Source organism: Cynara cardunculus (genome assembly GCF_001531365.2).
Source record: "Cynara cardunculus var. scolymus isolate 2C chromosome LG 10, CcrdV1, whole genome shotgun sequence".
Lineage (NCBI taxonomy): Eukaryota > Viridiplantae > Streptophyta > Magnoliopsida > Asterales > Asteraceae > Cynara > Cynara cardunculus.
In genome coordinates this window covers 21,092,777-21,115,100 of record NC_037537.1, presented here as the reverse complement: position 1 = coordinate 21,115,100, position 22,324 = coordinate 21,092,777, and the positions used below count along the sequence as shown (strand labels likewise).

Here is a 22,324-nt window from a genome sequence, read left to right as displayed (position 1 = left end):
AAAAACCATTATGGATGGACATTTCATTAAATATCGTACAAATGACACAACCAAGTCCAATAGGCGTGCATAAAGGAATTCACACACCCACCCCCAAACGGTACGTTTCCGGACATTGCAATCGTATCTGTTCTACTAAATTCTCGCTGATCTGACTGAATCGCCATGAACGCCTCACTTTGGAAGAGCTCTGCAATTCTTCCTTCACAATCCCTGCTGTCAATTTAGTTTTTCTGCTTGTTTTTTGATTTCATCCGAGCACAAAACATGGGTTCTGCGATTGACCTTTTTTTGTACCCTGATCATTCTACCGCCACCATCACCACCGTGAGCGGCAGCGCGGGCGGGGGCATCGGCGGACCCTCTACTGCTACAACCTTGAAAACACCCAAAGTTGAGCCTAAACTCGAACCCCTTGACGAACCATTAGGTGTCTCACCTGAACCCGATAATTCCCGAAACCCTAACCCTCATTTTAGTCCGAGTGCACCACTAACTGACTCGAATTTTACAGTCGCACCACCCGGATTCGTCGAAAACAATGTTCATTCAGGATTCAATGCCGAATTGGCGAGTAACATTGAGGAAAACGACGAGTTACAGGTTATATATCCTGATGCACTAGCAATTGTGCCGGTTCCCGAAGAAGACCAGCTTTCAACCGTCGAATGTTCGTCTCGCCGGAAGTCTCAACAGCGATCAGCTGAATTAGTTAGGGTAATGAACCTTCAAATCGAGGACGAGAGATATTTTCGAGACCTGGTGAGGAAAACAAGGATGCTGTATGATTCTCTGTGGGTTTATACTATGGTGGAAGACGAGAAGCGCCGATCTTATACAAATGGGCGTATGCCCCGCACCCGGGGTGATTTGAAGGCTGCCACGATGATGAAAGACAGCGGTCTTTGGTTGAATCGCGAGAAACGCATTGTTGGGGCAATTCCAGGGATTCATGTTGGCGATGTTTTCTTTTTCAGAATGGAGTTATGTGTTCTGGGCATCCATGGTCAAGCTCAGGCAGGAATTGATTTCTTAAGCTCGAGTCATAGCTCCAATGGGGAGCCCATTGCTACTAGTGTGATTGTCTCGGGTGGGTATGAAGATGACGAAGATGGTGGTGATGTGATCGTATATACAGGTCATGGTGGGCAAGATAAGCATGGAAAGCAGGTTGTTCATCAGAAATTGGATGGTGGGAATCTTGGTATGGAGAGAAGTAAGCATCACGGGATTGAGGTACGGGTTGTTCGTGGGTTTAAGTATAAAGGTAGTGCTAGTGAGAAAGTTTATGTTTATGATGGGCTATATAAAATTGTTGATGCTTGGTTTGAAGTAGGTAAGTCAGGTTTTGGAGTGTATAAGTTCAAACTTGTTAGAATGGAAGGTCAACCTGAATTGGGGAGTGCAATCCTTAAGTTTGCTGAGAATATTAGGACTAGTCCATTGGAGGCTAGGCCTTCGGGATATGTTAGTTTGGATATTTCATCGAACAAGGAAAATGTGCCAGTGTTCCTATTTAATGACATTGATAGTAATTATGAGCCACTGAGCTATGAATATCTGGTGAAAACTATTTTCCCTCCTTTCGTGTATCATCTTGGAGGGATTGATGGTGGGTGTGATTGTGTCTCTGGATGTTCATCTGATTGTGTATGTGCCAAGAAGAATGGAGGTGAATTTGCTTATGATATGAATGGGCTTCTTCTGAGAGGAAAACCATTAATTTTTGAATGTGGACCACACTGTTCTTGCCCTCCCCGGTGTTGCAATCGCATCAGCCAAAAGGGTTTGAGGAATAGATTTGAAGTGTTCAGATCAATGGAAACTGGTTGGGGAGTTAGGTCATTGGACTTGATACAAGCTGGTTCTTTTATTTGTGAATATACTGGAGTTGTCCTCACAAGAGAGCAAGCTCAAGTTTTCACCATGAATGGTGATAGTTTAGTCTATCCAAATCGGTTTGGTGAGAGATGGGCAGAATGGGGGGATTTGTCCCAAGTATTTCCGCATTATGTACGCCCGTCGTATCCGTCTGTACCGCCATTGAATTTTGCAATGGATGTTTCTAGAATGAGAAATGTCGCTTGTTACATGAGCCATAGTTCGTGTCCAAATGTTTTTGTGCAATTAGTGCTGTTTGATCACTCCAATGTTGCATTTCCTCACCTTATGCTGTTTGCTATGGAAGACATTCCTCCAATGAGGGAGCTTAGTCTTGATTATGGGGCAGCTGATGAATGGACGGAAAAACTGGCCATTTGTAACTAATCAATTTCAAGTAGTTGGTTTTGATTTTGTGTATATGTCAATGCAGATCCTGCTACGCACAGCATACCGAGGTAATTACTATTCCCATCTTTGTAACTAAGCTAAACAGTCATGAGTTCTATTTATTTATTTATTTATTTCTGAAAGAGCATTAGTATCATGAGAATCCAACTTGAGGTACAATTGTAGTGAGGCAAGATGCCAACCCAGATACAATGACATTCAGATCCGAAATGAATTTTTTTAAGATGAACAACTGGAAGTACTCATTCCTAAAATGACTTCATGAGTGAAATTGACACTAAAGAAAATGAAATTGAAAGGCCAATAATTTCAGCTTGCCAAAGAACTAAATAAACCAACTTAAGAAGCAGAACCTGAGAATGAACCCTTGAGCACAGAAAAAGGGCAAATAATGCAAAGAAGATTCGAAATACCTACTTGCAGAAAATTCAAAGCAACACCAAATACCTCCAAGAAAGCTAACAGCCTATGGATGGCTGAAGCCTATGCTAGATCCACGAGGGAAGTCCAAATCTTGTACCACCGCAGCAACCTACTTCTAAAACCCCTTGAAGATCCTCAGCGGAGAAGACAAGAATGTTAAGAGGGATGGTGAGATATATTGGAGAGGGAGGATGAGTCATCAGAGGTGAGGAGGGCTTGCCATTGCCGGAAAACGTAAACTAGGGTTTCAGTATCAATAAATTCCTTTGTTTATTGTGGTGGCTGAACATAGATGGAAAGATGAAGATGCCTTGGTCATGCTAGCCATTAGGGGAGAATTTAGCCAGTAACAAGCGAAACAATGGCATAGGGATGTCAGGCCATGATGAGACTAACAAAGAAGAGTGGTCAAAAAAGGGCCGGTGAGAAGAAAAACAATTGAGAAACCTTGAATGGGTTTGAGGGCCGGTGTGGTTGAGAAGAAGGAAGGAGACCCTCCGGACTGTTGGCCTAACACAAGTAACCTGAGGTAAAGGGTTTTGGTGTGGGCACAACTCTTTAAGTTGAAGATAGTTGAATTTCAAAATCTTAATAGGTTCTATTGAACTGCACCATACTTGCCTTTTTCCTGGTAACTAACCTAAAATTGCTTTAGTTTGGTTCGGAAATTATATGCTCTACATCTAATATGCCACTGGGAAGAGTGATAATGTCAATGCCTATAACAGAACATTTTGACATAGATAGAAATGGAAGTACAAATGTAACCTGTTACTTGTCCCAGTTATGAATACTTTGTTGAGTCCATCAGTTAACTTGAATATCCTTTTTATCTCTCTCTTGCTTGTGCCATAAGACACCAAATTTTGAATTTTCTGGTTGGTTATTTTGATTTATGTAGGATTTGAGTTTGATTGCAAGTTGTAACTCTATACTTGGTAATAGAAATTTTCTTCTTGTTAGACATCCCCTTAATTGCTACATGCTTTTTATTTATTTTTCCATTTGGTTTTTCCCTATCATAAAATTTTCACATTGTGAAGGAAGGGGTGGGGGGCGCATGATTATATATAATAAATTTCACATTTTTATGGCAGGATTTTAGCTTTTTAGACTTCATATTCAACTTGTTAAGTTTTGTAAGCTTAAGTCATGTTAGCTTTCAAATTTTCCTTCTTATAACGCAAGTTTGTTGAATTAAACATCATCCATGTACAGAAGGTCTTGCTTGATGGTCATAGTTTGTTTTGAAATTTATCCATTCCCAGTCACCCCATTTTATGTTACGATTCAATATTGCACATGAAATCTCGCTTCTTTGCGAGACGATTCAACTTTGCTGCTCTCAACTTATTAGAGCTGGCTGGAGGAAGCTGGGTCTATTATTATGCAGACATTTCCTGGAGTTCGCTCCCAGAAATATAGCCATCCCTGCCCCCTCACGTTTATTCCCAGAAGGATGACTGTTGGTTGCTGACATAGTATTATCGTCTTCCCTACTTTCTTATGCACATTGCATCTTTAATTCGCATTTTTATGTGTCTTTCAATTCAGATGCTTAGTTTCTTGCAATAGGGCACAGCTGTTGCCATGCCATTTCCTTAGAATTTTCTTATGTAACCCCTTTATTTTTTGCAAAAAATGTACTCCCTCCGTCCCAAAATAGGGGTGCACTTTTAATAATAAGTGCATATTTTCCCACCCTACCCTTAATTATGGGTTGGAGAAATTAATTACTCTCTATCATTACGGATAAAACTGTCATTTAGTTCATTAGAAGTGTAATAATTACACTTCCCTAAAACTGTGTGCCTTTTTCATTGTGGACACTTATTTTGTGATGGAGGGAGTAGATTACATTGATAGATCTTGAAGAGAAGCACAATTGAAAATTACAGACATCTTAAAGGCTTGAAAGAACGGTAAACCACCTTTCCAGAATGAAAACCTTCGCTGATGAGTAATGCAATTACACCATTCAGGACAATCTGATCTTTCAAATCCTTCGACCATAAAGAAGAAATTGCATACCCATCAGGGAAGTTGCCTTGATTTTCTGTAGCTGCGAAACTGAAATCCCCGCAACCTGCATCAACGTTGAACCACATAGATGGATATCCTTGCTGATTTGCTTGTAGAACATGTGCATGAATAGCGGAACAATCATTTATAGTTAATGCATGGCCTGCAAACCTGTAAAATAAGGAAACATATGGACTTTTCTTCCAACTCTTATAGTCTAGCAGCAGAATTACTTAGGGGCCGTTTACCAAATGCTTATCCAGGCTTACCAAGTCATATTACCTTATTGATGAACATGGCAAGGACCAAGAATCTTACACGGTAAGAGCGTAGCAAGAACCGTGAGTCTTACCCGGTAAGTGAGTGTGACGACTCTCACCCAGTAAGCGCTTACCGGGTAAATTGTTGCATACAATGCCTTTTTGATGGACTAAAATCTTACCCAGTAAGGTAAGTGATATGTTGAACCTTACCAATAAGTGCTTACTATGTAAGTGTTCGGGTAAACGGCCCCTTGCCACAGGCAAAACTACCACCCCTGCAGCATGAACTAACTCGCTAAAAACCGAACTTTTTGCATGAATAGCAGTACTTTCTGCCCGTTGTGTAATCCAGTGCAAAATCTCACTTCCATGTACAGACGTTGAGCTTTCCCACTTCTCTTCTGAACTTATATTGATTTATACCCCGGATAGTAACTTTGGAACTTGTGTTAGTTTTATACCCTGCTCATTAACATGGTATTAAATCTGCAATCCTATTTTGCATAGAAAACACGTATCTCGTGGACATGAATCTGTTATACCCTGGGTAATGTACTAATGTGGTAGTTATTAGTCAAATGGTCAAACATTCATAGGCTGGTTAGGAGTGTACAAGCGGAACTGCATGACTACAAGTAGGAGAAGCATATAAAGTAGGCCGGTGTATAGTTTACACTTTGTATAAATAAGAGGGGCTGTGTAGGTGTTTTTTTTGGTTTTGGGGGGGGGGGGGGTCCATCAGTTTGTGTGTGTTTTGATAGAAAGCCTTGGGAGACATCCGGCAATCTCGAAGTGCCTGGAAATATATTGTAACCCTTTAATTTTGAATCTGTTATTATCGATCCAGCGTGTGTCAGGATCAGTTCAATTTCATGGCCATTATGTGCCACTGTTGAGAACTTGAGATGACCACTGTAGCAACGTTGTCAGTAGAATCATGCATTCATAATAGAAATCTTTCAGACATTTTCTTCAGGCAGCAGTTTTTGTTATAACTTGATTTATCCAACCAATGCATATCGAAGTGAATCCCTCCACAAATTTGGAATGGATTTGAGCATTTGTTTAGAAGTTTAACATTCCAAGTGAATCGATAAGATTTATTGATTGCACCCTGATTTTGTGAGTTTTTTTTTTTTAATTCAATCCATTCTTTTGATTTATTTCATCTATTTCATGACTGGAACAGGGGAGAAATTCATTTGCTTTGAAGAATTGTTATGATTCGCTTCATATATAATACATTAAACTGTGCCATTGATCTCACACAGCTGGATGCTAATCTGCATTCGTATCTTGTGTTTTGTAGATGCGTTATAAAAACGATAATTGGCGCTATTTTGCAGCTCAGTTTCCTACGTGCATCACATCTCATCTTCCTCGTCGTAGATAAGGGTTTTTGAAGCATCTCTCCTCCTTTCTGTTCTAGAGATGCATAATGCTTAATGGTTAAGATGGGATATGATACATAAGGAGCAGAAAACCATCTACAGGTGGCCATTCAAGAAGCCAGTTTTTTTCTACGCCGACAAATTTATATACCAAGTATGGATTGTCGCTACAAACTGCATCACATGTCGTCTTCCTCCCCAGTAAATAAAATGGCGTGCTGTCTGTCAGGTTTCTTAGACCCTATACCGGTGGGATATACAGGTTTGTTTGGTATGTTAGGTTCTTAGAAATGCTTAATGCAAAATTTAAGATGGGCCATTTAAGAAGCAAGTTATTTCTGCATTGATATGTTTATATACCAATTGTGAACAACATTGCCTTTTGTTGTAGACTTTCGTAAGCGGGATTGCTAATCGTACTCGGGCAACTTGTATCAATAGGTTGTACTGATACGTACAAATATATATTACATTATATATATTCTGTACAGAGATGGAACCGATGCATGTTCAAATAGTTCTTGTTTTGTACGTACATTTTACTCCAGATTTGGATTTGAAAGTGAGAGAAATCTAATGAACTTCGATGAAAGACGCATACTTCTCTTTGTGATCCTTTAGTAAAGAGATGTTTTTGGATTATATATACAGAGGAAAGTTCAGATGCGAACCTAACTTCTGTTGTGAACCCGAGGACAAACGAGAGTGTAACATGTCTCCAATTCATCATGAATAATGAACGTGAATTTTTTTACAACATTCATGATGAATATACCATGAATGTCTGGGACATATGATACGCTCTCGTTTGTCTCCCAGTTCACAATGGAAGTTAGGTTCGCAACTAAGCCTGTACCTATATATATTTGTATGTATGTAAGCATACAAAGAAAAGACACCTATTACTTGTACGTACAAATATATTACATTCATATTTTCAACCTGAACCCATTTTTGTCGTCTTCTAAAAGTAGTATCAGCAACCTGAAGGCGCCATTAAGACAGTGGTCTAGGTCCACTGCCATACAGCTCTAGAACCGACAAAGCCCTTCCTATGCAGAAACTGTAATAAAAAAAGTAACTGTTACGAATGGAGTTGGAATGAAGATTTCATTCTTGAGGGGCGATGGTCCCGTTTCTACCGAGGCCACGTCGTCTTGCTCGTTCCATCTTTCGTTTACGCCATTCCTCTAGAGCTGACAACAGCCAACAAGATATAGGTGAGCATGTACATATTTCCTCTGTTCCTTTCTTTGACTTTTAAGGTCAAACAACAACCTTGTGAACGTTAACATTGATATATCACGATTACTAATTGAGCTTCACAACAAATTGAAATATGAAGTCGTTAACATGTAATCAAATCTATATCAACTTTGAATATGAAAATCTTTCTTTGGAATAAACCCCATATTGAACATACTATGAAGCAAGAAACTCTAAACTCTGGCATGCATTCCAAAAGGACATGATGTAGTGGTGTCCTGTTCGATGATTTACTCCAACCCATAGCATGTGTTTTGGCATGCAGGCGGGACAGGACAGACGAAAGTGAGGTAGGTGGGTGAAAGAATTCTGAAAGGTCTTTGGATTTTAATTTGACATGGGTAGTTTAGTAATTCATGTATCTTGTCCTATCTCCCTGATTTTTGTTCCACCGATTTTGGTGGGACAGAAAAATGCATTTTTGTCCCACTCAGGTCTTGTCGTGTCCCAAGTCATATTAGACGCCAAACATGGGACTAACAAGTTTTTGTCACCCTGAATCTTCATTCAAGAAAGGAATTACCTTTTTGGTTGTCGGCATCTGAATAAGAGCGATGGTTATTCAATCTCGATATCAAGTCAAGTGCGGCAGATTGCTTTGCATCTTTCTCTTGCACGTCAACTTCTTCTTGTGTTTCTCGCTCGATTTCTCTAACCTATATCCCATCAAAAAAACACCCACATTACATAAAACGAATTCATTTCACTTCTATTGTTCAACCAAACTCTAGAGATCTAAAATCATCTTAGAGCATCCGCAATAGAGCTTTTTGAAGAGCTTAACGGAGTCTTTTGGCCACATCGGATAGTGAAAGCTCGCGACAAAACAAAAGCTACTTTAATTGCTTTGTAACTGCACAAGCTCTCAAATAAGCTTGTTTTGCTCGGCCACCTAAGCTTGTGGGCCCCACTTTAAAAAAAATGCTCAAATAAAAAGCGTACCATTGTGGATGCTCTTATATGGACAATACCCGGAGATCGAGTCAAGACTAGTTTAATCTTATTCAACTTACTCTTTTTATAAGTTCTACGGGTTCCATAGCATGACGTAGTTCTTCAGATTCCTTGATATACTTGAGAAGAACTAGATCTCAAGAGGCAAACATAAGTTCATATTTAGGAAAAACAAGATCAGATGGAATCAAGAAACCAAACCAAACGAACCCAGTAAATCTCATGTAAATGTAGGGTCAAGGGTAGAGAGATTGTTATCAATGGATTTAAAGTGTGTTCTCAATGAAGAACCATTAACACAACACAAACAAAAATAATAATAATACTAAGGTGATATTTGTTTTTCAAGAAGTGCTGAAGTCTGAAATTTTATTTTACTTGATTTATAAGAGGTGGTGCTGAATTCTGAAATTTGAATCAATAAGACTGTTTGTCTTTGTAAACTGATAAACGTCTGAATTTGTTTAAATTGTCTATTTTACCGATTAAAAAGTTATAGTGTTGAAGTTATACATGAATTTATACAATTTCACATATTTATTCATCATCATTACGAAATTTACATCTAAATCATATAATTAGCATTCATTTAAACAATAATACGTCATGAACAATATTTAACACATTTAAATCCTATAAATACATCAATTCTAAGATGTGAGGATAGATTTGGTGAGGATAGATTTGGTAAGGATCGATTGAGAGAAATGATCGATTAAGGTTAATTGATTGAGAAAGGCAGTTGTTGAGGGTTTGAAGAACAATAAGAGGCAAATAAGATGTTGGTTTACCTCTTACCAGATAAGAGGACAATAAGACATAAGTGCCTCTGAAAATTTGGAAAAAATAAATAGTCTGAATGAGCTTACCTCTTAACGAATCAGACATAAGAGGCTAATTGGTGGAAACAACTAAAATAATATCTCTCTCTCCTCAATATTGAATTTTAGAGATTTATCCAAATATGGAGACTTCTGCGTTCTCTCTCTTCTTTTCTGTGTTTTAGCATACACTTTATCATACTTGGCAGAACAAAAGAACTCCAAAATCTCTAATTTAGCATAGTTGTTGAATATGCTCTAAGATAGACCAAGGAATGTGTTGTTTTCTTACATTCACCATGTTTCTTTGTGCCTACTTCTATTTATATGGTGTTGCTTACTTTTATCCAACATTAGTTCATTTCAACCAATTCTTCTTTTTTTCAATTGTTCAAACTCTTTGGGCAAATTTTCTTTTTTGCTAGGGCCAAAATGAAAACACTCTTTCTACTTTTTAGGGTAAATGACAGGTTTGCATACATCCCTATTCTAACCCCACCTCTAAAGTTTATTTGGCATCAAATTGTTTAACTCTTAATAGTTTCATTAAGAGGCAACATCTGAATCGTTAAGAGGTGAATCTTGTTTGGCAAAAAAAAATGTATGTCACTTAATGGTTCTAAAACCCTCTGAATGATTTTGTATCATAGATCTCCTTTAACCATTAAGAGCCCTAATTTCATTATACACAATTACCGAACAATTATATTTCATTTTGCACTGTATCTTGAGAGCCTCTTAATCATTTTGCACCAAACCATTTTGCACTGCATCTCCGTCAGGTATGCTATATTTCCATTTTTTTTTTCTAAATTTGGAGATTTCTCCTTTCTCCCAATTTTTTCCGTCTATTTTAGAGCAGAGTTTAGCATAGCTGTTGGATCAAAAAAATTCCAAATCTCCAAAATTTCTAAAAAGCATGGCTGTTGGTGATGCTATAACAAGTCATTGATGGTGGTAGGGTTCTGTTTGGTGGTGATCAGATTTGATGAATACGAAGAAGCTGATGAAAAAGCGAAGAAATCAAATCGAAAGAACAGCATAACCCTTACGAAGGCAGCTACAACTATGTAACTAAAAACCCAAAATCTAAGACGAATACATATTGGGGATTTTGAGAAATCATAACGAACACAGTAGTGGGTAATTGTTAACACACAGCTATCTGAATTCAAATGGAAACCCTAGATTAATCAAACAGTAGTAAATCAAGTGAAATGCACCTGAATCGGATCGATTGGAGGTGGAAGGAGAAAGAAATCCGTGGATCAAGAATAGGGCAGTGATCAAATTCAAGAAACAAACGATGATTGTAGCATTTCTAAAGGAGAATCTTGGCATCGCCCTGCCACCCCATTGCTGCAATCTCTCCGACATCTTCATTACAATCAAATAAAATAAAGGTGTTGGGAGTTGATTGCTCTCAGTCAGAGTTATAAAACCCCTTCAAAACTTGAGTTTCCACTTCTTCCCCTCCTACTTTAGTAAATTATGGATTTAGTCCTTGTTTGTTTTTATTTATAAAATTGGTTCCTAAATTTCATTTATGACGCACTTTTTGTTAGATTCGGTCATTCATCCTAACAATCATCCGTTAAGTTTGAAGGTAAAATGGTCACTTTACCATTTTAAATTGAGATACAATCCCTTATATTAAAAATCTAATACAAACCCTAAATCGAATCTTCAATCAAGAATATAAATGATTGTTTGGCTATCTTGAACAACAAAGCAGAAACCGACAAGACGTTTGAGGGGAAGGACACCACAGGTTGGGGGAGGTGGGGTTCAACATCATAGGTTGGAGGGGAACGATGACATCACTGGAGGGGAAGGAGGACGTTGCAAGGGTCGGGTGCACCGGTCTTACTTGGGCTCGACACCGACATTAGGTGCAATGATCTGGCCACGACGATAAAGAAGAAAAAGAGGAGAGATCTCCAGCAAGAGGAAGGGATCTTGTTATATGTGAAAATGATTTAATTTTGAGAGAGAGACAATAAGATTTAGAGTGTTATTTTCAAAAGGAAACCCCATAAAAATGCAGGAAATGGCAAAAAAATAAAAAATAAATTCCAGATGTTAGGGCAAAGGAACAAACCCAACAAAACAGACCTTCAAGTAGGGTTGTAAATGAACCGAACGAACACGAACGGAGGCTTGTTCATGTTCGTTCGTTTAATTTAACCGAACAAACGAACACAAACGGTAAACGAACGAAATTTTTTGTGTTCGTGTTCGTTTGTTTATAAATTAGGTGTGTTCGTGTTCGTTTATGTTCGTTCGTTAACATGCTAAATGAACGTAAACGAACGAACATAAACGAACAGACTAAACGAACATAAACGAACAGACTAAACGAACATAAATAAATATTATCTGAATTCAAAGTAAATAAAACAAAAAATTATATTTAAATTTAATATATAAATGAACATAAACAAACGAATATAAACGAACGTTCACGAACATAAATGAACAATCGGGACTCTTGTTCATGTTTGTTCGTTTAACTAAACGAACAAAAAAAAATTGTTCATGTCCGTTTATTTATTAAATAAACAAACTTCCCGTCAAACGGTTCACGGAACGTCCGGTTCGTTTACAGCCCTACCTCCAAGTTTTTCCACGTAATAAATGAAGTTTAGGGACCAATTTTGTAAAAAACCCAAATTTTAAGGACCAGATCCATAATTTACTTATTAAAAAGAAATTCGAAAAACGTGGTCGGCAGGATTCGAACCTGCGCGGGCAGAGCCCACATGATTTCTAGTCATGCCCGATAACCACTCCGGCACGACCACTTTGTTGTATTCATGTAACAGTTTATGCACATAACTCAGAAACATAAAGCATCACTTTATCTGTTTTCATATGACAATTGAATCCTATCAGTCCGTCATCAATTTAATCCGATAAACCACTCCGGCCTCCCCCTCTCCGCCGCAGAACGGTTCTCTTCTCAGGTGAGGGTTTCATATTTCATTTGAGGACTAATCTCACGACTCCTTGTTTGTTTGAACTTTGATTTTGTTTGTTTCCACATTAACCAATTGGGATAATGCTTTCTTCATTTGAGATTATTCAATTTGTTTAAAACCTATGCATCTTAATTCTTAAGGAGGTACAGAAGAACAGCTAATAAGAGAAATGGACTGAGCATCTGTATATCTGAATGATATTGATGGCCAACATAGATAGCCTGTCAATTAGTAATTTATCGAGAGTGGTGCCACAGCTTTAACTCATTCCAACATAGGTATCCTGAACTTGGAGCATCAATGGCCCTGCCACAAGGTAATGAGAGAGTACAAAAAACCTTTGTAGGAGGTAAAGCCTCTTATAATTTGACCAGTAGATTTAGGGTTTTTCTTAAGATTCAGACCATGTTATCTTACAGTCATTGCTTTATTGGTAGACGATATCATTTTAGGAGTTTGTAGTTTGAAATTGGTGGCTCTTTGTTTGGACATTTTCCTGCTTAAAATTTGTGTAATCAAATCTCCCATTATTAACTCTCAGATAAGGTGCAAAACTTGTGCAGTAAGTCTTTTCTTCATATTTAAGACAATAAACCTGTTAGCATAGATGGTATTGTATATATACTTCACTGAAAAACATAGATAGTATTGATTTGGACGATAAACCTATTAGCATAGATAGTATTGTATATATACTTCACTGAAGAACATAGATAGTATTGTTTTAGATAAATAAATGATTGCTTTTGGTTCCTTCATAGTTCATGCGTTGTAGCTCTTCCACAAAACTTATAAAAACCTCAGACACATACTGATGCTGAATCATTTGGGGGGTTTTGCATTATGGGATGTGAGAAATAGCCATAATATATTGATTGCCGTTACGGTCATTGCAGGTAAAGTAAACACCTTTGATGCTTTATATGTAATCTTGAAATTACCACGTGATTTCACGAAGAAATCTTGAATGTTGATGTTATTTTAGATCAAGTTTGTCAAATGCAAGAAGCATGCCACTTGCTCACTTGATATGTGTTTTGCTCTCCACATAAATCCCTTCTTGGTATGCTTCAGATTTCACATGTAGCTCAGGTTGTAAATGGTGTTTCCGTGAAAATAATAATGGGTTTTTCTTCTTTTAAGCAGTGTGAAAAGTTGAGCTTAACTTTGTGAATCTTGTGTACTTCTATCAATAAATTTTCTTGATTGATTGTGTCATTGTGTGTTATTTGGATACTTGCTGAGATTTTTCATTGTTTCAGCCCAATTGAATTAGTTAAAGAAAAGTTCAATGGCTCTTACATTGTTAAGAGGCATTCAAACCCGCCCGTTATTTCCGTGTTCGTCTGCATTCGTGACAAGAAAACATGTTCTCTTTTGTTCAATGCAAAGCACACAAACAGAAACTACAATGAAAACAAAACAACAGCCTCACTCGAATTTCACAGAAACTGCTAGAGCCAAAGCTGTTGAAAAAGCATTGAAAGATTTTGAAGCAATTATCGGCATAGAAACACATGTACAGCTAGCAACTATGACAAAGGCATTTTGTAGCTGTGCATACAGTTATGGGGATCAACCAAACTCGTGTGTTTGCCCCGTTTGCATGGGTTTGCCTGGTGCTTTGCCGGTTTTGAACTCCAAAGTCATAGAGTATGCAGTGATGCTTGGTCTTGCACTCAACTGCAAGTTGTCTATGAATTCGAAGTTCGATAGGAAACAGTACTTCTATCCAGATCTTCCTAAAGGCTACCAAATTTCTCAATTTGACATTCCAATTGCCACAAATGGGTTCATTGATTTGGATCTTCCACTTGAATTCGGTGGAGGACACAGAAGGTTTGGCATTACCAGGGTTCATATGGAGGAGGATGCAGGGAAGCTACTTCATACAGGAACTGGGAATTACTCTCAGGTGATTATCCTCTTTGCTATTTTTCGAATCAGTTTCTTCAGACTTCTGTTACTTCATGCATTTGTTAATATATTACTTTTCTATGAAATGCTACCCCATCCAAAGAAATGGAACCCTTTTACCTTTTGGAAGCAAATTTATGACTTCTCAAATTCAAGGTTGATCGAAGCTGTAAATAATTCATGACTCCTTTTTTTGATTGATGGGAATACATCTTTTAGGATTTGTGGTTCATTTAGTTTCTTGAAAGCAGGTTGATTTGAATAGGGCAGGGGTGCCTTTGCTTGAAATTGTTTCTGAACCTGATATGCGAACTGGCATTGAGGCTGCAGAATATGCTGCAGAGTTGCAAAGGGTGGTGCGATATTTGGGGGTCAGTAACGGTAATATGCAAGAAGGATCGCTTCGTTGTGATGTGAATGTCTCCATTCGTCCAATTGGACAATTAGAGTTTGGCACCAAGGTACCTTCCATTTGCTTCTTCAATATGCTATGTGAAATGATGTGAAGGAGCTTTAGCTAATGCAGAAGGCTTCCTGACACATAGTTACTTTGAATCTTACCCTCCTATGAGATCGTTCTTTATTCCATTTGTGTATGTTAGCTTGTGACACATAACGTGAAATACTTCTGTTGGAACACAAGAAATTTGCTCGTTGCATAAAAGGTAAAATGAAAATCATCTAGAAAAGAGACGGCATGGGAGAAAGATATCTTTTGGGATCCATAGATTTCGCCAAATAGAGAAAAAATTTACAATTTAAATCTTATTGCCATTCTTCTAGCACATTATATGGAGGAAAACTTGTTGCTGCAGTTCAAGAACTATTAACTAACCCTTGCTTCTTGTTTGTAGCTAACGTCGATGGTTGTTCACTTATAGGTCGAAATAAAGAATCTAAATGCATTTTCAGCGATGAGTAGAGCTATTGATTTTGAGATTGCAAGACAGGCAGCGCTCTATAATGAAGGGAAAGCTGAAGAAATTGTACAAGAAACACGTCTCTGGGAAGAAGGCTCTCAGGTTATACGGCACCTCGCTTATGCTTTGTAATGTGTTTTCTTGGTCACTCGGGTAATTGTTAGCTTTAATGCTCACCTTTTTTTTCTCTTTTATTATTAGAAAACAGTTACAATGAGGAAAAAGGAAGGACTTGCAGATTATCGATATTTTCCTGAACCTGACCTTCCAGAAGTGATACTCACCGAAGAATATGTCAATGGTATTCATGATTCTTTGCCTGAACTTCCAGATATGAAGCGTCGAAGATATGAGGATATGGGTCTAAGCATGCAGGACATTCTTTTTCTTGCCAATGATGTGAATGTATGTCACACTCATCCCATTATATACACACGACAAATATCAAGAAGAATTGCTTAGCCAACAATTCATTCCGTTGTCTAAAGTACATATTTTGGTTTTTTTCAGGTTGCAGATTATTTTGAGGCCACGATTGCTAAAGTTCCTGATATCAAACTGGCCACTAACTGGATCATGGGAGATATTGCTGCCTACATGAAGAACGAAAAGCTTTCTATCAATGAAATCAAACTTAGCCCTCAAGAATTGGGCGAGTTGATAGCTTCAATAAAAAGTGGAACTATTAGCGGAAAGATAGGGAAAGAGGTGTGTATCTTCTGCTTCAATCATTGCTTCTGCAAATGGCCTGCTCTTTTCTTTCATATATTTTGAACTTTTACACTGTTCGCCAAACCGTTTTTTGAAAGGAAAGAAAGGAATGGAGGGGAAAACAAAAAAAAACCCGTGCTTTCTAAACTTTCTAGGAGGGAAAGGAAAGAAATACGAGGGAAAATATCCTTTATGTTTTCTCCCAAAACTTTCCTCCCAAATGTGGGAACTGGGAAGCAAGGGAGGAAAATTGAATATGAAAGGAGTTTGTGATCTTTTATGACAAAAATACCCTCATAAGGAAAAGTGAGAAAAACAAATGTAAAGGCTATATTTGTAAAAATGACATCTTTTCTTTCTTTTCTCACCAGTTCAAGAACATGAAACATTGTTTCCTTTTCTTTCCTTCTCTTTCAAGAATGCAAATAAAAAACTTCTCTTTCCTTTCCCTCCCGGTGTTACGGATGGTGGTTCAAGCTTCATGTGTCAAATTCTGCAGATACTTTTTGAACTAATGGAAAAAGGTGGAACCGTCAAGGGACTGATTAAGGAGAAAGATCTAGTACAGGCAAGTTCTTTGTTTGCTATATAATCTAGAGCTGTGCATATATTTGGGCTACAATTTTGTGTTTTTCTTTGACAGATAGTAGACCCTGTTGAGATCGAGAAAATAGTTGATAAAGTAATCGCTAATAACCCAAAACAGTTGGAACAATACCGTGGGGGTAAAACCAAGCTGCAAGGTTTTTTTGCAGGACAGGTTTGATCTTTTCTCTCGATTGAATATTACTGGTTTATTTCTATTCCACTGGGCTCGTAAACCAAGCTCTAAAACCAAATTATCAGGTGATGAAAGAATCGAAGGGCAAAGCAAATCCAGGGATTCTGAACAAGATTCTTCTAGAGAAATTAAACGCTAAAAGCTGATATGTTACGCGTAAGGATCTTTGTTTTTGTGCAGCTGCTCTGTTTGATTTCTTGACCATCTCGATCTTGACTTGATTTTCGTTGTAAACATGCAGATCGTGTAGATAAAGCTAGAAGCCTAGAACTGGACTTTTGCTCTTCTCGGAGTTTCAAAATGTATGTATTGCCATTCTTTTTTAGCCGAAACTCCACCTGTGAGTTCTACATTTGAAAACACGGCAAAAGGGTTAATCTTTTTTTTCTTCGTATTTTAACCGATTACAGATATATTTATCCACACTATAAGTTGCAATTGTATTTGACATTCATATTGAATACGCATTGAAGTGTTTCTTGCCATTTTTATGGGCAGCTAATGGTAGACCAGCTGGTTTTCTATCCTTTTGTGTTGGGGTTCAAAAGCAAACTTAGGGGCTACTTTGTCCAACCATTATTATGATGTAGTTAGTGATTAAGCTAACCCTGGGCTGTTTAAGTGGTGAGGGTCTGTTTGCTAGCAGTTTAATGAGTTTAATGGGATTCACAACTTATTTCATTGGCTATACATGATGGTTTGGTAATGGCTTAATGATATAGAAAGTCGTTTATTCAATAAGCTTCTAAGAAGAAGTTTTATTCAGAAAACCAAATTTTTTTTCATGTTTGCCCCTTCCAATTAAAAAACATGCTCTTTCCATATATGACCCTCCAAAAAAACATTCGCAATCTATAAGGACGGACAGCCCCTCAGGCTTTCTTGGGATTGTTAGCTATATATGTTTGTAGTGAGAGGTTCAAATAAGAATGTTAAATATTGTAAGAAGGTAAGGAGGAAGATTCATATGTGAATTATTGAAAAAATTCATTGGAAGATGCATATATGAACCCATATGAATAATCAGTAATGTCGCTTCACATTTTATATTATTATAATTAGTTATTTAATTTATTTTTTATTTTATACTTTTACCATATTAGCATACATAATCATATATTAATTAAAATACAATAAAAATACATTTTTTACAAACTAAATCATTATAATCGTGTTGTCAATACCTTCAAAATAAGCTTAATATTGAACATTTTTAGATTTAATAATATTATTAAATATCATAAATACGTATGAATTATTTGCGGTACTTACATTTTCTATCCTTATGATTTAATTTGTAATTGTAAGGTTATAAAATGTAAATACTAAAAATAATTCATAAATATTTATAATATTTAATATTAAACTTATTTTAAAAGCACTGACGAGATGATCATAATGATATAATTTATGAAAAAAGAAACTTACTTTTTAATGTGTTTTAGTTAATTTACGTTAATATAATAAAGATGTAAATAAAAGAAAATTAAATAATGAATTGTAAGAATATAAATTGAAGTATTTTAAAGATCTACACAATTTATATAAACCACATATTTTTTCTCTTTTTCTTAATTTAAAAAAGTAGTTTATATATATAGAGGAGTGATCAAATGCAAACCATTCAATTTGTATAAACCACTCTCACCCGTCGATTTCATTGTTTAATCTTATGAAAATTTTTCATAAAATTGTTTAATCTTGTGAAATTATTTCATATAACACTTTTTTATGATGTTGTTTCATATATGGTTATAAAATTGTTTCATATAATACTTAATGAAATATTAATGAAACCGTTTCATGTATTTCTCTAAAATTAAAATAATGAAGATGATAATATCCATGATTAACACCATTTACAGTAAAAACGGTTAATCAACCTCTCATAATAAAAAAAATGAAAAATTATGATTGATTGAATGAGGTTTGTACGGTTTGTACAAATAATATAGTTTGCAAAATAAACCTCATCTATATAAGTATTTGCATAAAATCCAACTACTTTAGAAATTGAATAAAAAATAGCTATAAAATGAATTAAAATAAAGAAAATGAATATTTTAATCAATTTCCCAAAAATATTTTGAGATTCAAACTTTTGAAAAAATCAAATGATATTAAAATTGTTTTCTTGAAAAGTTTGCAATTAATGGTGAAGTGGGAAACACATATACGATTTTATAAGATCTCATCCAATAAAAAATAATTATATAAAATAGACGTTTTGTATCTCGATTTAAGATTAATTTATCATATTTATCACTGCAGACCATCATCGATCTGAATCATTGTTTATTTAGTAACGTCGTTTGGCTTATGGTTATATTTTGGTTATGTATTTTATATTGTTTTACATATTATATAATTATTTTATTAAAGTATTTTTTTAGTTTTAAAAAAATTAAAATTTTCAAAAAAAAAAAACATTTTGATCATTTACCAATATTTCATTTCAATTAAAAATGTTACTGTGAACTAAAGAGACAGATTCCAATTTTTTTAAAAATATTTTATTTCAATTTTGTCAACTAAACATATGGTCAAAACTAGCAACATTCAATTTCAATTCTTTTAAAATCAAATATCTTTAACAGATTCCATTTTATCTAAAAATATTATTTATTTTTTGATAGGAAGAATTCCATTTAAAATATTAGAGGTCAACCCATGCTATAAGACGACCCAATCTTTAATATTAATTATTTGATGAATATTTGGAAAATCAAATGCCATGAATGAATGAATTATTAATTATTATTATTATTATAATGAGGTGTGTGAAATACATGAGATTTTTAGAAGATCTTGTCTTAAACAAATTCTCTAATATTTTTAATTACATATTGAAAATGCATATCGTATTAAGGGTATATTTCAAATGCAATCATATCTATTTGTACAACCAATGAAACCTAATTAATTGAGATATTTATGAAAATAAAGATAGTTCATTTATTATTATTTAAATATTTATAGAAAATGACTAGAGTTCATTAATTATGATCAATATTTTATATTAGAAAATAATAAAAACTCTTATTAAATCACATATTCATCAAATTAAATGGACAGTTGAGATTGAGTTTTATTGGTTGTATAAATGTAAAGTGTTGTATAAATGTAAAGAGTTACATAATAACTCACCTCATCGTCTTAATTAATGATCACTAATTGATTCACAACTTGATGCATATTTCATGAAACTATAGTCCAGATTTTGTAGATCCCTCATTGCTCGTGATTTATAAATATTCACATATGAAGATATATTTTTCTCTCTACGATTATCATATATTGGTACTCGATACTTGGTACGTGATACGGGTCGGTGTGCAGTGTGCACATGGCATACAGCAATTATCATATTGTGGTATAGTGTAATTTATAGGAGGAAAGTGAGATTTCTTCTTTCATTTTCTCATTTTAACTTTTATTCTTACATAATTATCCGTCTTGATTTGTATTTTATATATATACTACAAGAGTACTCGTGCAATACAGCGAGACACATATCGATTTTAATGTTCTATTTTATTATTTGTCTATGTCGATGTTATAATACAATTTTATGTGTTTTTAATAAAGCAATAATGATTTTATTTTTAAATAAAATATAAATTTGAAGATATCATAAAATTTTAGAAAAAAAATATATCAATGTTAATATCAAATCAACTATTTAAAGTTTTATTTTTTATGTAATTTCTTTAATGTGTTTTTTTTTTTTTATAATTTAATTTAAATTTAATAACGAAATAATTTATTTTTGGTTTAATAATATAAAATAGTTAATAATTTTTTTTGAAAGGCATAAAATAGTTAATATTGAGCTAATTTTTAATAGATCTATACTATATATTATAAAGCATTTGACAAAAATTCTTAAAAATTATTTTTTATACATAAAGTACTGTTTATTGATACATATTATTTAAAATTCAAGATTATAAGTAAATTGTACATAATTACAACTTATTAAAGCTCCATGTTTGAATTTGATAGGTGTTGAGAATTCAACACATAATGCATCCGTTTTACGTCTTTCAAGTTTAAATTAGTTGTCTTTCATTCCCACTTTGAGTCATTTTATGTTTATTTCTCTTTACTTTTGTTATAGAGCTAAAATATTGTGGTTTAATTTGTTGGGGCATGAAAATATAAGCTAACGGATAATATTTTGTAAAACAACCTAATGCTTCAGCATTTCAGTAGCAGCCACCTGCTGCACACACGGTTGGGCAAATAGCTTAACGATTAAGCTGCTGATTTTTGGTGCAGAATGGAGGATAGCCAGATGACAGCTGGAAGATCTTAAAAATCTGGAAAGCTTGGACCAATGGATAATATTTAGCATAGGATCCCTTTTTGTATTAAACTTTGGGTATTAACTCTTGGATAATGTTTTTGTTGTTTTGTGCTCAACTCCTTGTATAAATAKGAGTGTTTACCCACTTGTTTAAGGGGCCATTAACATACATTACACTTCAAAATCAGCTAAGTTAGAGCTGATTTGTGAAGAATCTTTTGTGAAGTTCTTCAAGTTCTTGAGTTTTTGAGTTTTCATCTTTAATTTCTCGTCTTTCATTTTCCGCTCTTTATTTTACGTTCCTTTACGATTATTGTCATTTACATTCCGTCATTTACTTTCCGCAATTTATTTTCTTGTCATTTATTTTCCCGTCATTTACATTCTCGTTATTTATTTTATGTCATTTACGTTTCCCGTTATTTACTTTTCCGTCATTTACTTTATCGTTATTTATTTTAYGCAATTTACATTTATGTCTTTACTTTCCGTCATTTATTTTTTACTTTCAGTTATGAGTAGCTAAGTTTTTATAGCTTGGGTGTGAGACAAAAATGTGAGATTTTCAAACCGAACGAAAGTAGCTAAGTGTTTCCAAAAACGACGTTCCATTGTTTCATTCGAGTTTTTATAAAACCAAGCACACTTCTTGACRGGTTGATCACTTTAAAGTGTTAAAGTGCGATGGACTTAGAGATAAGCCATCAATAAACACGTCAACTTGGATGACATAAGAGGTAGACTTGAGAAAGTTGYCGACAARGAGACTTGTCATTTATGTTTTTCAAAACGTAACTCCCGACGGGTTGGTCGCTTGTCAAAAGTGTCAAAGTGTGATATATTCAGAGATGAAATATCAAGAACACGCCAACTCGAATGATATGGGAATCGGCTCGAGAGAGTGATTTTTAACAAAGAGATTTGTTTATCCATATATTTTGAAMACACCATTGTGTCACTATTTTCGGTCCGGACACCACATAGAGATATGGGTGGAAAGCTATTTGATAGTGAGATGGTGAAGTCCGAGAGGAATGCCTTCAAAATAGATGGTGGAAYTTAGTTTCGGAACACTGCTTGCTATAGCATTCCTATAGCATTGGCTGCTGGAATTTGTGTTTGGGTTTCACATTAGGTCTCACACCCTTGCTTCTTTTATTTATTCTGTATTCTGTTTTGGATAACCTTAAAATCAGAAAAAAAAAAAGTCTTCGAAATCGCCATCTGAAATCATCTCTTTCATTGGACTCTAATCTAACTTCGGCTACAATCC

At 35.3% G+C, this 22,324-nt stretch overlaps 3 protein-coding genes and 1 non-coding gene across 6 annotated transcripts; 2 read left to right on the top strand and 2 right to left on the bottom strand.

Annotated features, from left to right (window-relative positions):
- The first annotated feature begins 104 nt into the window (after nt 1-104).
- LOC112519713 (histone-lysine N-methyltransferase family member SUVH9-like) lies at nt 105-6,989 on the top strand. 2 transcript variants are annotated; one of them, XM_025127952.1, is made up of 2 exons: nt 105-2,339; nt 6,347-6,989. In XM_025127952.1, the coding sequence occupies exon 1, from the start codon at nt 268-270 to the stop codon at nt 2,266-2,268; it is 2,001 nt and encodes a 666-aa protein (XP_024983720.1). In that variant the 5' UTR covers nt 105-267; the 3' UTR covers nt 2,269-2,339; nt 6,347-6,989. The 2 variants fall into 2 exon arrangements, with proteins under 2 accessions (XP_024983720.1, XP_024983719.1); XM_025127951.1 differs by having other exon boundaries at nt 6,310-6,989.
- A 242-nt stretch (nt 6,990-7,231) lies between these two features.
- LOC112519545 lies at nt 7,232-10,857 on the bottom strand. Of its 2 annotated transcripts, none has more exons than XM_025127734.1 (4): nt 10,656-10,857; nt 8,671-8,747; nt 8,181-8,313; nt 7,232-7,587 (listed from the first exon to the last, which is right to left on the bottom strand). In XM_025127734.1, the coding sequence occupies exons 1-4, from the start codon at nt 10,813-10,815 to the stop codon at nt 7,502-7,504; spliced, it is 456 nt and encodes a 151-aa protein (XP_024983502.1). In that variant the 5' UTR covers nt 10,816-10,857; the 3' UTR covers nt 7,232-7,501. The 2 variants fall into 2 exon arrangements, with proteins under 2 accessions (XP_024983502.1, XP_024983504.1); XM_025127736.1 differs by having other exon boundaries at nt 8,671-8,741; nt 10,656-10,853.
- Nucleotides 10,858-12,154: 1,297 nt separating this feature from the next.
- On the bottom strand, nt 12,155-12,236 carry TRNAS-AGA. Its single transcript has one exon. It is a non-coding gene; the product is annotated as a tRNA-Ser (tRNA).
- A 62-nt stretch (nt 12,237-12,298) lies between these two features.
- On the top strand, nt 12,299-17,246 carry LOC112520431 (glutamyl-tRNA(Gln) amidotransferase subunit B, chloroplastic/mitochondrial). Its single transcript, XM_025128820.1, has 10 exons — nt 12,299-12,398; nt 13,676-14,328; nt 14,582-14,791; nt 15,212-15,352; nt 15,452-15,655; nt 15,761-15,958; nt 16,461-16,529; nt 16,605-16,721; nt 16,808-16,898; nt 16,984-17,246. The coding sequence occupies exons 2-9, from the start codon at nt 13,705-13,707 to the stop codon at nt 16,886-16,888; spliced, it is 1,644 nt and encodes a 547-aa protein (XP_024984588.1). The 5' UTR covers nt 12,299-12,398; nt 13,676-13,704; the 3' UTR covers nt 16,889-16,898; nt 16,984-17,246.
- The last annotated feature ends 5,078 nt before the right edge of the window (nt 17,247-22,324 follow it).

What these genes read in the sequence shown, in the direction of transcription:
- LOC112519545 (XM_025127734.1), bottom strand. Translation starts at nt 10,815, where the DNA reads ATGAAGATGTCGGAGAGATTGCAGCAATGGGGTGGCAGGGCGATGCCA. An exon ending in CTCCAATCGATCCGATTCAG is followed by an intron (nt 8,748 to 10,655) that starts GTGCATTTCACT and finishes TTGCCTCTTGAG; the next exon opens with ATCTAGTTCTTCTCAAGTAT. An exon ending in CCGTAGAACTTATAAAAAGA is followed by an intron (nt 8,314 to 8,670) that starts GTAAGTTGAATA and finishes GATGGGATATAG; the next exon opens with GTTAGAGAAATCGAGCGAGA.
- LOC112519713 (XM_025127952.1), top strand. Translation starts at nt 268, where the DNA reads ATGGGTTCTGCGATTGACCTTTTTTTGTACCCTGATCATTCTACCGCC.
- LOC112520431 (XM_025128820.1), top strand. Translation starts at nt 13,705, where the DNA reads ATGGCTCTTACATTGTTAAGAGGCATTCAAACCCGCCCGTTATTTCCG. An exon ending in GCGGAAAGATAGGGAAAGAG is followed by an intron (nt 15,959 to 16,460) that starts GTGTGTATCTTC and finishes CAAATTCTGCAG; the next exon opens with ATACTTTTTGAACTAATGGA. An exon ending in AGGAGAAAGATCTAGTACAG is followed by an intron (nt 16,530 to 16,604) that starts GCAAGTTCTTTG and finishes TTTCTTTGACAG; the next exon opens with ATAGTAGACCCTGTTGAGAT.